This window comes from Temnothorax longispinosus, chromosome 10, assembly GCF_030848805.1.
Source record: "Temnothorax longispinosus isolate EJ_2023e chromosome 10, Tlon_JGU_v1, whole genome shotgun sequence".
Classification (NCBI taxonomy): Eukaryota; Metazoa; Arthropoda; class Insecta; order Hymenoptera; family Formicidae; genus Temnothorax; species Temnothorax longispinosus.
The window spans coordinates 10,757,876-10,770,922 of record NC_092367.1 but is presented as its reverse complement, the minus strand read 5'-3'; the positions used below and the strand labels follow the sequence as shown (position 1 = coordinate 10,770,922).

Sequence of the window (13,047 nt, the reverse complement as noted above, 5' to 3'; positions counted from 1 at the left end):
GCCACTAATGACGCTCGAGTCCAGCTGTCAGTTTCGATTTAGTCAGTTGTCGATTTAGTCAATCGAAAATTACGTTTTATTATTATATGGTTCGGTCAATGAACTCGGGCTTCGTCCAGTATCTTGCAAAATGTTTATTGCATCGTTTCGTCAGTTTTTGGTTCGTTCATCTATTTTTGAAGTATTGTAATTTTTGCAGCATAAGCGCTTGAGCCTCGTTTTTTGCAAGAGGAGCTACCCCCTCGCGTTAAATTGGCAAAGTTTATGGACATATATCTCCGGAACCAATCGGTTAAAAAATTCGAAATTTTACAGACACTCTAGGAACGTTAATCTTTCATTTCATATCACATTTTTCGGGCTAACTACATTTGACCTAAATGCATGAACCACCTTAAATATAATAATAGTTATAATATAGAACAATGTCCTATATTTTTGAAATTGATTAAATACATGTTTAATAAATATGTATTTAATCAATAGGTACGTATTTATTTAATAAAAAAATAGGAGACAATAGTTCAATATTATAACTATTATTATATTTAATGTTATTATTGCGATTCTCTATGTTATACAAATATAAATACACATATATGTATGTATATTTGTAAAAAATAAAAAGGGCCTAGCGGAGTAAGCATGTGAAATCGGCCCTTGATCATACAGAGCTGACATTAATGTCGCAAGTTAGTACCAATATGATAAAACTTTCCACCAAATATTATTTTTAAAAATCCACTTTTTTAGAAGTTATGCAGAGAGAAAGTAAAATAAAAAAATGTATTTTTCTCGAAAACCACTTGACCGATCTTGATGAAAAAAATATATGTTATGTAGACTAATAAATCTAATTAACAAAAAAATGTCCAAAATGTTTGCCAAAAAAAAGACCAAAAAAAAATATTTGAATTTTTTAATATTTTTTTTAGGGTGATATTTTCGAGGTATCTCTTTGAAATTTTTACGAAAATTTTTCTTAAAGTGTCCACTATAACATATTTTTTTCAATTTTTTTTAAATGGTGGAACATAGTTAAAAATACAAAAATCGTAAGCGTCGCGTCACTCCGGCGCACAGTGCAGTGCCATTCCGCGTTGCGGGTGTTCGATGTAACTTTACTAGCACATATGTACGTCTGCAATTAGCCTATAATATATGTATACTTTTTAATTTTTATAGTTTCCAGAGTTTACCACGTGGAGGTTGCAGTACGGTTTTAAACTCCTTATTGGGGTGCTTTTTTAACGTGAGTCCCCTCGCCTCTCACTATATTTGCGTAAAATCGGGGTGCTTTTTTAACGTGAGTCCCCTCGCCTTTCACTACGTTTCCGTAAAATCAGGGTGCTTTTTTAACGTGAGTCCTTTCGCCTCTCACTACGTTTCCGTAAAATCGGGGTGCTTTTTTAACGTGAGTCCCCTCGCCTTTCACTACGTTTCCGTAAAATCAGGGTGCTTTTTTAACGTGAGTCCCTTTGCCTCTCACTACGTTTCCGTAAAATCGGGGTGCTTTTTAAATGTAAGACCCCTCGTCTCTCATTACACCCTACACCTACGATTTATTTAATCTATTTAATCTATTTAATCAAAAGTCCCATCAAAAGGCGAGGGGACTCACGTTAAAAAAGCACCCCGATTTTACGGAAACGTAGTGAGAGGCGAAGGGACTCACGTTAAAAAAGCACCCTGATTTTACGGAAACGTAGTGAAAGGCGAGGGGACTCACGTTAAAAAAGCACCCCGATTTTACGGAAATATAGTGAGAGGCGAGGGGACTCACGTTAAAAAAGCACCCCAATAAGGAGTTTAAAACCGTACTGCAACCTCCACGTGATAAACTCTGGAAACTATAAAAATTAAAAAGTATACATATTATAGGCTAATTGCAGACGTACATATGTGCTAGTAAAGTTACATCGAACACCCGCAACGCGGAATGGCACTGCACTGTGCGCCGGAGTGACGCGACGCTTATGATTTTCGTATTTTTAACTATGTTCCACCATTTAAAAAAAATTGAAAAAAATATATGTTATAGTGGACACTTTAAGAGAAATTTTTCGTAAAAATTTCAAAGGGATACCTCGAAAATATCACCCTAAAAAAAATATTAAAAAATTCAAATATTTTTTTTTTGGTCTTTTTTTTTGGCAAACATTTTGGACATTTTTTTTGTTAATTAGTTTTATTAGTCTACATAACATATTTTTTTCATCAAGATCGGTCAAGTGGTTTTCGAGAAAAATATATTTCTTTATTTTACTTTCTCCCTGCATAACTTCTAAAAAAATGAATTTTTTAAAATAATATTTGGTGGAAAGTTTTATCATATTGGTACTAACTTGTGACATTAATGTCAGCTCTGTATGATCAACAGCCGATTTCACATGCTTACTCCGCTAAGCCTTTTGTATATATGTATAGTATATGTATATCTATATATGTATACATATAACATTAACATAATTATTTTTAACCATTTTTTTAAATGCAATAATTAAATCATTTATATTAAACTAATTAATAACTTTTAAAATCAAAAGACATAAGTAATTTATATTTTTGACAAACTATTAATTATTTTAGTAATAAAGAATTTAAAATCAATCGAAGAAAAATGGAGCATTGAGCTGTAACAAAGTGTTGGTGTTCATATATTCTATACTTAGTAAAAAAGTAACGAATTATACTGTACATATACACATATTCCATCTAAAGAATTTATTGCGAAAAATATTACCTAAAAAATACTTCCATATTTTTCGCAATAAATTCTTTACAGTTTTTTAAACAATTAAATTGCTTTGATTTAATTCCGGGGAGGGAAGGGTATTAATGTTCCAAGATAGCTGTGTTTCAAGTCCGACAAATATGCGGCGCGCTGTCTATTAAGTTGGAATATATGTATATGTACAGATAGATAGAAAATGGTACTTAGATGAATACGTTTATTGACTCTCCTCAGGGTTGCAAGGCGTTTTGTAGAGACGTTTCCAACCCTTTATTTAATTCTCATCCATTACTACCCTTCTTCTCTCACTTAATCCTTTAGACCAACGGCTTAACGTCTCTTTCCAAAAGACGGAGCCCAGTTTGCTCCGCACAAAAGCCTATCTTGCACGGAGGGCGCAACTTTCGGAAAAAACTTTCCGAAAATGTTTACATGGCTCTAGTGGACTCAAACCTGGTTCCTCAGATTACGAGTCTGGCGCTCTACCACTAGACCACACTGCCGCTAGATAATAGTATTTTATTTACCCCAAAGAGGTCTTAAAGAGCGTTTTTTTTTACTATAGGGACGTACCCAACCCTTCATGTATATGTACAGTATGTACATTATAATTCGTTACTTTTTTATTTAAGTATAGAATATATGAACACCAACACCTAGTTACGGCTCCGTTTTTCTTTAATTGATTTCTAATCTTGTGAGCCTTTATTATTATATAAAGAATTTATTTCTACTAATTATCAATTTGCAAAAGAAATTACTTCATTTTTGCCTAAATATTAATTTTCGCGTAACTAGAAATTTTTCTCTGACAAATTACCAATTTTGTGAGTAATGCGTAACTCTGTAACTCACTTTTACCTAAATATTATTAATTTTTACGTAATTAATAATTTTTTGCGACTAATTACTAATTTGCTAATTCAATAAAAATTTAGGTAAATATGTAATATAAAGGCATTCTCTCCGATTTCTTAAAAATTTTCAAATTTTGTGTATTTTGTAAAAAAGATTCTCAGAAAGAAAATTATCGCTCATTCCGTTTGTTTATAATTAATATTTAAAATATCACGATGTCGGTAAGTAAAGAAATAATAATTTATGGATATATATTTCGCTTCTTATTACTAGATCATATGTTATTTACAACTTTATTCAATTATATATTTTAAAATTATAATCTTTGTTAAAGCAGAGAATAGTAGAAAGCATAAATACAGAGTATTCTCTGCTTTTTTAACTAAAACTACAAACAGTTGTCTGTTTTAATTGTGATCCTTTATATTTTTACCCCAAAACATTTTTTCGAATAAATTTGGGTCACGTATTTGCATTACCAATTACATATTTTGAACTGCAAGCAAGGACTATTATTAATTTGTTCTATTAAATTTAATATATCAATCAGATACTATATTGAAGTTGTAAATAGCGTAATATGATCTAATTGAAGTAAAAGAAGCCAAATATATATCTATAAATTATCGTTTCAATTATCATTTCCTTACTTATTGACATCATGATATTTTAAGTATTAATTATAGAAACAAACGGAACATGAGCGACGATTTTTATTCTCAGAATCTTTTTTACTACACAAAGTAGGTATACAAAATAAGTATACAAAATTTGAAAATTTCAAAGAAATCGGAGAGGGTGCCTATATACATACATATTTACCAAAATTTATTTTGTTAATTGTTATTGCTAATTTCGTGAATAATTAATATTTCCAAACACATCAAGGTATAAAATTAACGTCTATCATAATAATGGACTCGATTCAACTAATATTTTAGCATAACTTGCCTACAATACAAATTGCGCTACAGATCACTTTCTCGTTCTCTTTAACTTTTACAAAACAGAATATAAATATATGTACGTACGTGTGCAATTTTGGATATACCTTCCTTCTTAAACATCTCATCGGCGTCAGCTCCCTGCGGTCAAATGTATATATTGTTGATGATTACTATCACTATTTGACATCTGTCACCTGTCACGACTGTCACTATTCATTTCTAGGTTATAACTACTGAGTGCGTTAAATGCGCTGAGCGCATACGTACATACATATTATATATTAAAAACCGTCCGCGTAATAAATAACTTCCTGGCCGATAAGTTTATATCGACCTAAATTTACCTAAATAGAAATTTTCCTTCTGCCGATAAGTCTATATAGATCTAATTTATCTACTAGATCGATAATAATGCGCGCGTGATTTATTGGATCAAGAGCCATCTGTACTCAAAAGCGTGAAAGTGACGTTCGAGAGGTCCGTATTTTAATAAAAAAATTTCAGATTTGGACTTTGTCGGACTTTGCATCGCGATATCTTCGCTTGTAGGGCACGTAGCGGAAAAATAAAAACACTTTTATTACATAATTCAAACCGAAGCTATCGATCAAGCCTTCTTAGGACTTGATCCGTTCACTCGTTATTGAGATCTCAAAATCTCGTGTACTTGCAACTCGTGTGTTCGCGTAAAAGAGTCACGGTGCGGTCTCGCTTCGCGTGTACTTGGCGCGAGACACTACCGTGTCTTTTAATATGTAACTAAAATAATATACAGGTTCATAAATCGCTCGAATAACTTTAAACATCTATTATTATAAGTATCTGATGTTTGTCTGTCTGTCTGTCTGTCTCACCGCAAACTACTCATTCATTAATGGACCGATTTTCTCCAAACCGGTGCAAAAATTTTTTTAATTTTTTGGGGATGGCAATGTGTATAAAGAATTATACCTATTATTACCAATTTTTTTAAACTTAACCTGTTCTAAAATTTTTCTAATTTTTTAGAAAATGATAAGTATTAATGTCTATCCGTCTGATCACAAGTTACTTATTCATTAATGGACCGATTTTCATGAAACTGGTGCCACAATTTTTGTAATTATGATGGGTTTAATTTTTCATTAATGGATCAATTTTTTTGAAACCGCGGTTCCAAAAATTTTTTAATTTTTTAGATTGCAAACTACTCATTCATTAATGGACCGATTTTCTTGAAACTGGTGTCAAAATTTTTCCAATTTTCCGGGGATGGCGACGATGGGTTTAATTTTTCATTAATGTATCGATCTGCTGATTTTTTTTAAACCGGTCCAAAAATGTTACTAATTTTTTTGAAGATGGCAACAATAAGTTTAATTTTTTATTAATAGACCAATTTTCTGAAAACTGGTGCCTTTTTTTTCAGTTTTCTATACCAATGTGTTCAGAATGTTTTAAAACATCGAAAAATCACATTTTAAAAAAATATGTGTATATATTTCACCCGCTGTAGATGATCTGAAAGAAAGACGGTGAATTATTTGATATAATATGATTTAATGAATAAATAATTTTAACTCTCAGGGTACGGACTATAAAAAAGTTACGTTCCGTACGGATATGGGTTAGTCTAACCCGGCGACTTTGATTGACTGTATATCGGGCTGTAATTTGTCAATTGAAACAAATTTTTTTTTTTTAGATCGGAAATTTTCTCAAAAATAAAATGGCGTTGATAGATTTATTACATTATTTGTTTAAACAAAGATACATTTGAAAATGTAAACCGTTCTCAAAAAATTTTCATAAAAATTTATTTTTTCTTTTAAATTGCATAACTTTGTGAAAAAAAAGATATCGACATTTTTTAAGTCGCGTTTGAAAGCTAAAAAGTTGTTCTTTGAAATGGCTGAATTCGTTTTTTGATCCATTCCAAAAAGTATATTTTTTTTTAACTATGAAGATACCCGTTTTTTTGCGATAACGATATAACGTTACTTGCTTGATTTATCGTAATAACGCAAAAAAAATATCTTAAAGTAAAAGTAGTTCTTTTGGATGTTGTTGATTAGTATAATATAAATAAATAACAAAAATTGAAATAATATTAACATGCATGCACGGATACGTTATGCTGGTATGCTACAGAGCATAATTTTGAGGTTAGAATGCACAAAAGTATATTAAAAATAGTAAATTATACATACCAGAATACTAAAAAAAAAAAAAAAAAAACCTACTGCAGCAAATACTCGAAAAACAATTTTTTTTTTGGAAAACACGGATTTTGTAACGTTCCGTACGGACTGGGTGTAGACTACCCGAGTTCAATTTTCAAAATCGTATAATTTGAGCACCAAGCGTAGACTGACGCTGCCCCTTGTCGCTCACATAGTAGCTACCTCAAAGATTTTTCCCCCCCGGTACGGAACCCCAACCATTCACTTCCTTTGAAATGGCGCTACTTTCAAAATTCGCTCGGGTTACGCTAACCCAGTCTGTACCCTGAGGGTTAAAATAAGTTTGTTGCGTCTAAATGTTCATACTTGGAATGCTTGAGTTAATTCGCTATTAATTTTCTATTTGATTGACATATATTAAGCATCGAACTATATGATATACTTCCGCGCGTAGCACGGACTTAAATGCTAGTATATATATATATATACAGGGTGTCCGAAAAATCGCCTACTCCACTTCGGGAGGTGATTCGGGACCCAAAAACAAGCAAAAAAGTTCATACAAACATAGGTCCGGAAATGAGCCGTTTCCGAGTTATAGCCACTTTTATGTTCAAAAATCGTAATTTAGAATCCGCTTGGCATCCTTCTTTCTTAATTATTTCTTAAATTAAAAATTTTTATTTTTAAATATTTTTAATTTTTTTAATTTTAATTTTTTTATTTTTTTTTAATTTTTTAATATTTGTAACGATTACATTATTTTTAAAAGAAATCAGTTGTTTTCACGGCTACTTGAAATCAGTTGTTTTCACGGCTATTCAAAATCAGTTGTTTTCACGGCTATTCAAAATCAGTTGTTTTCACGCCTATTCAAAATCAGTAAGTGAATCACGGTTTTGTAATAAGTTTCAAATTATTATTTAACAACACCTTACTTTTAGGTTGTATCTAATCTTTCCGTATTCATCAATGGATCGTTTAAGTTTTAATGAATTAGCTGATATGCATCTTATGTATGGTTTTGCTCAAAGTAATGCTGCCGAGGCAAGAAGATTATACATCCAGTCTTTTCCAAATCGAGATGTACCGGGAATAGCGTCTTTTTGAAATGTAGACAGAAACTTGAGAATTTGGTAATTGTAATTAAAAAAAATTGAAAATAAAAATTTACGATTTTTGAACATAAAAGTGGCTATAACTCGGATACGGCTCATTTCCGGACCTATGTTTGTATGAACTTTTTTGCTTGTTTTTGGGTCCCGAATCACCTCCCGAAGTGGAGTAGGCGATTTTTCGGACACCCTGTATATATATATATATATATATATATATATATTCTTTTTTATTTATATAGGACTACGAGTGCCAATAGAAGTCTTCCAGATATTCCAAAAGATAAGAGCAGAGAACATGAAGATATGATAGATTCTGTGCCTCAAGATATTTATGAGACTACTGAAATTATGGGAGATCATTCAGAATTGTATGCTACAGTCCAAGATGCAGGTAATACTAAATTAAGACAAATGATTAAGATAAAAATTAGTAGGGGAGACCGGGGCTATATGTGTCTTCACTTTACGCTTTTTTCAAGTTTACTAAAAAACTAATAAAAATATTTGGTTAAAATTTTAATGGTATAACCTTTCAACCTTGCTATTAAAAAAAAATAATTATAATCGTTGATCTTTTAACATTTTAAAGAGGCGAATGTTTTAAATGGACAAGTCAAGCGTAGACAGATAGCCCCGCATATGGGGGGCTATCTATTCACATAATAAAAAACACATTATTTATATTAATTTTTATACTTATTTATAATATTATTTATTATTAATATATAATATTGAAAAAACTGCCTAGCCGTTGGAGTCAGAGAAGTAGTAGGCACTTTGTGTAGATTTTTTGACAAGTTTCCTGCGTAGAGCTGACTTCTTTATATACGGTGGTGAAACTGATTTTGAGTCTGTTGCAAAATCAATGTGATGAGTTTCTTTTGTCTCCCCTCAATTCTTTAATCTTTTTTTTATTTGGGGCCTTTACTTTATCTTCGGCAGCGTTTGAAATAGAAAATACTCAATAATTTAAGACAAACTCATACATTTAACTTGACGTGTATTTTTAAAATAAAAATTTGGTGACAATTCTTGACGCGCAAGATCAAGTAGTTGCTCGTAGATCACTTTTTTACAGTAGCGAGTGAGAGCCCAAACATTTATTCCAAAGTCTAACGCTGTTTTTATGAAAAGATTCTTGCTCAATTCTTATTTCTTTAATCGCTCTAAATATAATTTTATTAGATATGTCTACCTTATCCGTCTTAAGGAAAGTCTTTCTTTTGTAGTTACGCACCATTATCTATTTATAAAAGAATAATTCGTCATTGAAGTGTGGACAAATTGCCCCATCAAAAATAGGACAAATAGCCCCGACCACATTTTTCAGTCTTTAACATGTTGCCAATTTTAGATAATGCAGAATTAAGATTTGACGCTTCTTACACCTGAGAACTATATATTAATTGATAATATTATGAATTGCTTATTTTAATTTGAGATAAACTACTGTCGCACAGCAAATTTTTCGACCGTCAAAAAATGTGAATAATTGTTTTCGCTTTTCTTTTAACGTATATAGCGTCTGCGAGAGGCATTGCAAGAAAACAAACATTTAAACAACATTTAAATATCTTACGTAGGGCATTTTTCAACTACTTGTTACAATGGAAGAGACATCTGTCTCTTAAAAGTACTGTGGACACATAGCCCCCGTAGACAGATAGCCCCGGTCTCCCCTAAATTAAGATGTAAATGATTGAAAATGGAAAAATAATAAAACTTTTTACTTTATTCTATTATTTTATTTTATGTTACTATCTACTTTATTTTCTACCTATTTATTTTTTAGCTCAAGAACAGGTGTGTGACAGGGAAACACAGGATACTATTTTGCAAGGGTGTTCTTTGCTACAAGATACATCTCATCAATATACAAGATTTGCATCTCCTGTCTCTGACAATGGTGGATGAATTATTATTAGATGCTTTTATATTTGTTTATTATTTAATGACATTCTAATTTATTTCAGTTGAACATCCTTATGCACAACTTCAAAATATTCAGACGACTGAGGCTAGTCAAATAAATAGGTATTATTTATTTACTATTCCTATGCTTTATATTGTCCTATACTTATTACTGCTCTACATATATGTATAGGATGTTTCCTAAGTGATATCAAAAATTCCAGGAAGTGATTCCTTGGACAATTTTAAAGAATAAAGTTTCTATAAACATGGGTTTGGAAATACTTCCCTGTAGAGTTATGGGCCTTCAAACTTTTATTTTTCTTTAACTTTGAAGGCCCATAACTCTGCAAGGAAGCATTTATTTCTTGTAGTTTTTTATATCACTTAAGAAACACCCTGTATACTTTATCTTGTCTTATTTCAGAGAATATCTAGTATAAAAAGAAAACTCTAGACTTGGTAAAAGCAAAGCTAAACGTAAATCAAACAGTCGGTTAGTCGACTTTCAAGCAAAAATAAAGGATTTTAGTTTAAATCACAATTTCATTAAATCATATAAATATAAATAGTTTACGTTTCGACTTACTAAGTCTTCCTCACAACGCAAAAAAACATATTTGATAAATTACATCTCATAAAATAGATAAAATAGGGAAGATGTTAACAATTAATAAAATAAAATCAAGTGACAATCGACAAAAATGTGTTCAAAACGTAAACTATTTTTGTTTATGTTGCCGCTTTTCCGCGATGCCGATTGGTTTTCTTGCTGCGCTTACTTCATTTGCAGCTGTCATTGTATATTTTGACAGTTGTGTATAATAGGGTTAATAGTGAAATGTTAAAGATAAATAGCGCGCGCGTAGCGCGCGTCTGTAGTGTCTAGTTTAATAAAATTGTGGTTTAAATTAACATCCTTTGTTTTTGTTCGAAAGTCGGCTGTTCGATTTACGTTTAGAATATGTAGTTTTTATTTCTTATAATTTACAGAAATGATGTTAATCAAGTTACAAATATTGAAAAGCCTTCAACATCTATGGATCAATCAAATGGAAATCCAATCGCACCACCGAGAACTCGACGATCCTCCTCGCACAATTCGCTTCTTAATTCCGAGACGCATTACGATATCCAGGCCGCTAACGCTATTTCTGGTGGTGTTCAAGCTAATCAAGACTTGCCCTATATGACACCGCCTCTCTTGATGTTACTGCCATATCCACCGCATTCCCAACAAAACAGTCCGCAACAGCATTTTAGTGGAGATTCGCAAGATTCGAGTAATTGCATTATTTTTTCTTTGCACTTTTATATTCACTGTATAATAAATAATTTTTAATAAATTGCGTTATTTTCATCGTTTTTACTATAGAAGGATATACAAGTATAAGCGTAAGAGAACCATTAGCCAATATAATAGCACAAACCAAAGCAACTTACAGACAAAATCAATCTAATAGACCAATCATCGATCCTCATTATGCTACTGTTTCTGATGATTCTGGTAAACTTTAGATATGATTATATAATATAATTAATATAATACATAAAAACTTTACATAATCTGACATTTTGTAGATGAAATGTACGCTGCGATTGATGAGCAGGATAAGGTATATACCAGTGGGAGCGAAACGTATGCACAAATTCAACCAATGGCATCAGAAGTTCAAAGACAAACGCAACATGAGCAAATAGTATTTTGTCAGCTTTTGCATGCAGAGGAAACACATTCTGTACCTCAACCACCGAGTGTCGATAGTTTACGTCATGTAGCACATGCTCATTCCAGGCAAGGTAATAAATTCCACTGTAATAATTACATAATTAAACAAATATTATTTTAGAACTAAAGGTAGGTTTTCATGGGCAGTGAAATGCTGCAGCAGCGAGCAGCAGTTTAGTAATTTCTTAGAAAATTCTTAGCAAGTTACTAAACTTTCCTACAAATTACTCAATTTTTCTAGAAATTACTTAGTAATTTCCAAGAAATTACTAAACTGCTGCTCGCTGCTGCAGCATTTCACTGCCCATGAAAACCTACCTTAAGAGCAAAAGTAACACAGTACAACAACCAAAATAATTGTTATGTTCCGATAGTGGATTATGATAGGTGGATGCCTTTATAGCACACCAATATCAACCATTCATTTTCATTACATCAAACCTTTTTTTTAAATTTGAAGGTTGGTTACTTTTGAGCTATTTTAGAGCCAAATCTAGTTTTATTTCAAAGTGTAATTTTAAAATAATAACATTTTAACGGGAATTTAGCCGATGTGAATTTTTAAAAGTAGGTAATGAAATGAAATCAATTAAATTTTGCAAGAAAATTGGTAAGAAATAATTAAAAATTATTTTTTTTAGCTTGCGGCAGTTCAACATTGTCGTCCTCAATCAAGAATCAACTTAAGTCATTCAGCATAAAATCCAGTTTTTTCCTTTATACCGTGTCTCTATAGGCTTGGCTACTTGATGAAATCTATTTCTTCGTTCATCTGATTCTGTAGGCCAGTGTAGGTAATTGCTGTTCGAAACAATTTAACAAGGGAATCTCGCGAATCCGAAAATTCTGATTTTGATGCAACTTACACATGTAAGGAAATAGACGAATTTAGAAGTTTTATTTGCAGTCCAAAAACGATTCTAAGGGATAAAAACATTCCTCATATGTAGAGCAGCTTTTTGCTTTTCTTGATATACAGGGTGATTTAAGATCTCTGCGACAAACTCTGAGGAACGATAGATCTCTCAGAGAAGACCATTTTCTGTGAAGCAACTCATGTTCTTTGACACGTCGCTTAGGAGCTACACGACCGTGCAAACAGGTCTAAGGTGACATTTATTACAATTATGAGATAAATTATTTATTTATTGTTTCAAGTACACTTGCAGACAGTTTACAGAAGGCGTTCAAAGTGTCTACCCTGAACCTATGTAATAAATGTTACTGAGACCTGTCTGCGCGGTTGCGTAGCTCCTAAACGACGCCGCAGAGAACATGGGTTGCTTTACAGAAAATGCTTGGTCCTCTCTGCGAGATCTATTGTTCCTTAGAGTTTGTTGCAGAGGTCCTGAACCACCATGTATACCTCGAAAAGTATTCAAAACATGTCTTATACAAAAGGAGTTTCACTTTGTACGCCTGTTGGTCGAATTTTCGTGACACTATTTCGTGACGTTTTTTCGTGTCGCACAATCGAACTTACTACCGTACCAAAGAAGTTTCATTTCGTACGCCTATTGGTCGAATTTTCGTTACACTTTTCGTGTCGCATAATCGAACTTACTACCGTGCCAGAAGAAGAACCGTC

General features: G+C 32.1%; 1 protein-coding gene across 2 annotated transcripts in view; it reads left to right on the top strand.

Annotated features, from left to right (window-relative positions):
• Positions 1-13,047, top strand: part of LOC139821092 (uncharacterized) — a 71,082-nt gene that overhangs the window by 10,766 nt on the left and 47,269 nt on the right. For both annotated transcript variants that reach the window (XM_071791859.1, XM_071791858.1), the window contains 6 exons: positions 8,059-8,210; positions 9,612-9,725; positions 9,793-9,853; positions 10,724-11,013; positions 11,106-11,237; positions 11,312-11,530. In XM_071791859.1, coding sequence (XP_071647960.1) covers positions 8,059-8,210; positions 9,612-9,725; positions 9,793-9,853; positions 10,724-11,013; positions 11,106-11,237; positions 11,312-11,530 — 968 coding nt within the window. The remainder of the gene's footprint in view (positions 1-8,058; positions 8,211-9,611; positions 9,726-9,792; positions 9,854-10,723; positions 11,014-11,105; positions 11,238-11,311; positions 11,531-13,047) is intronic.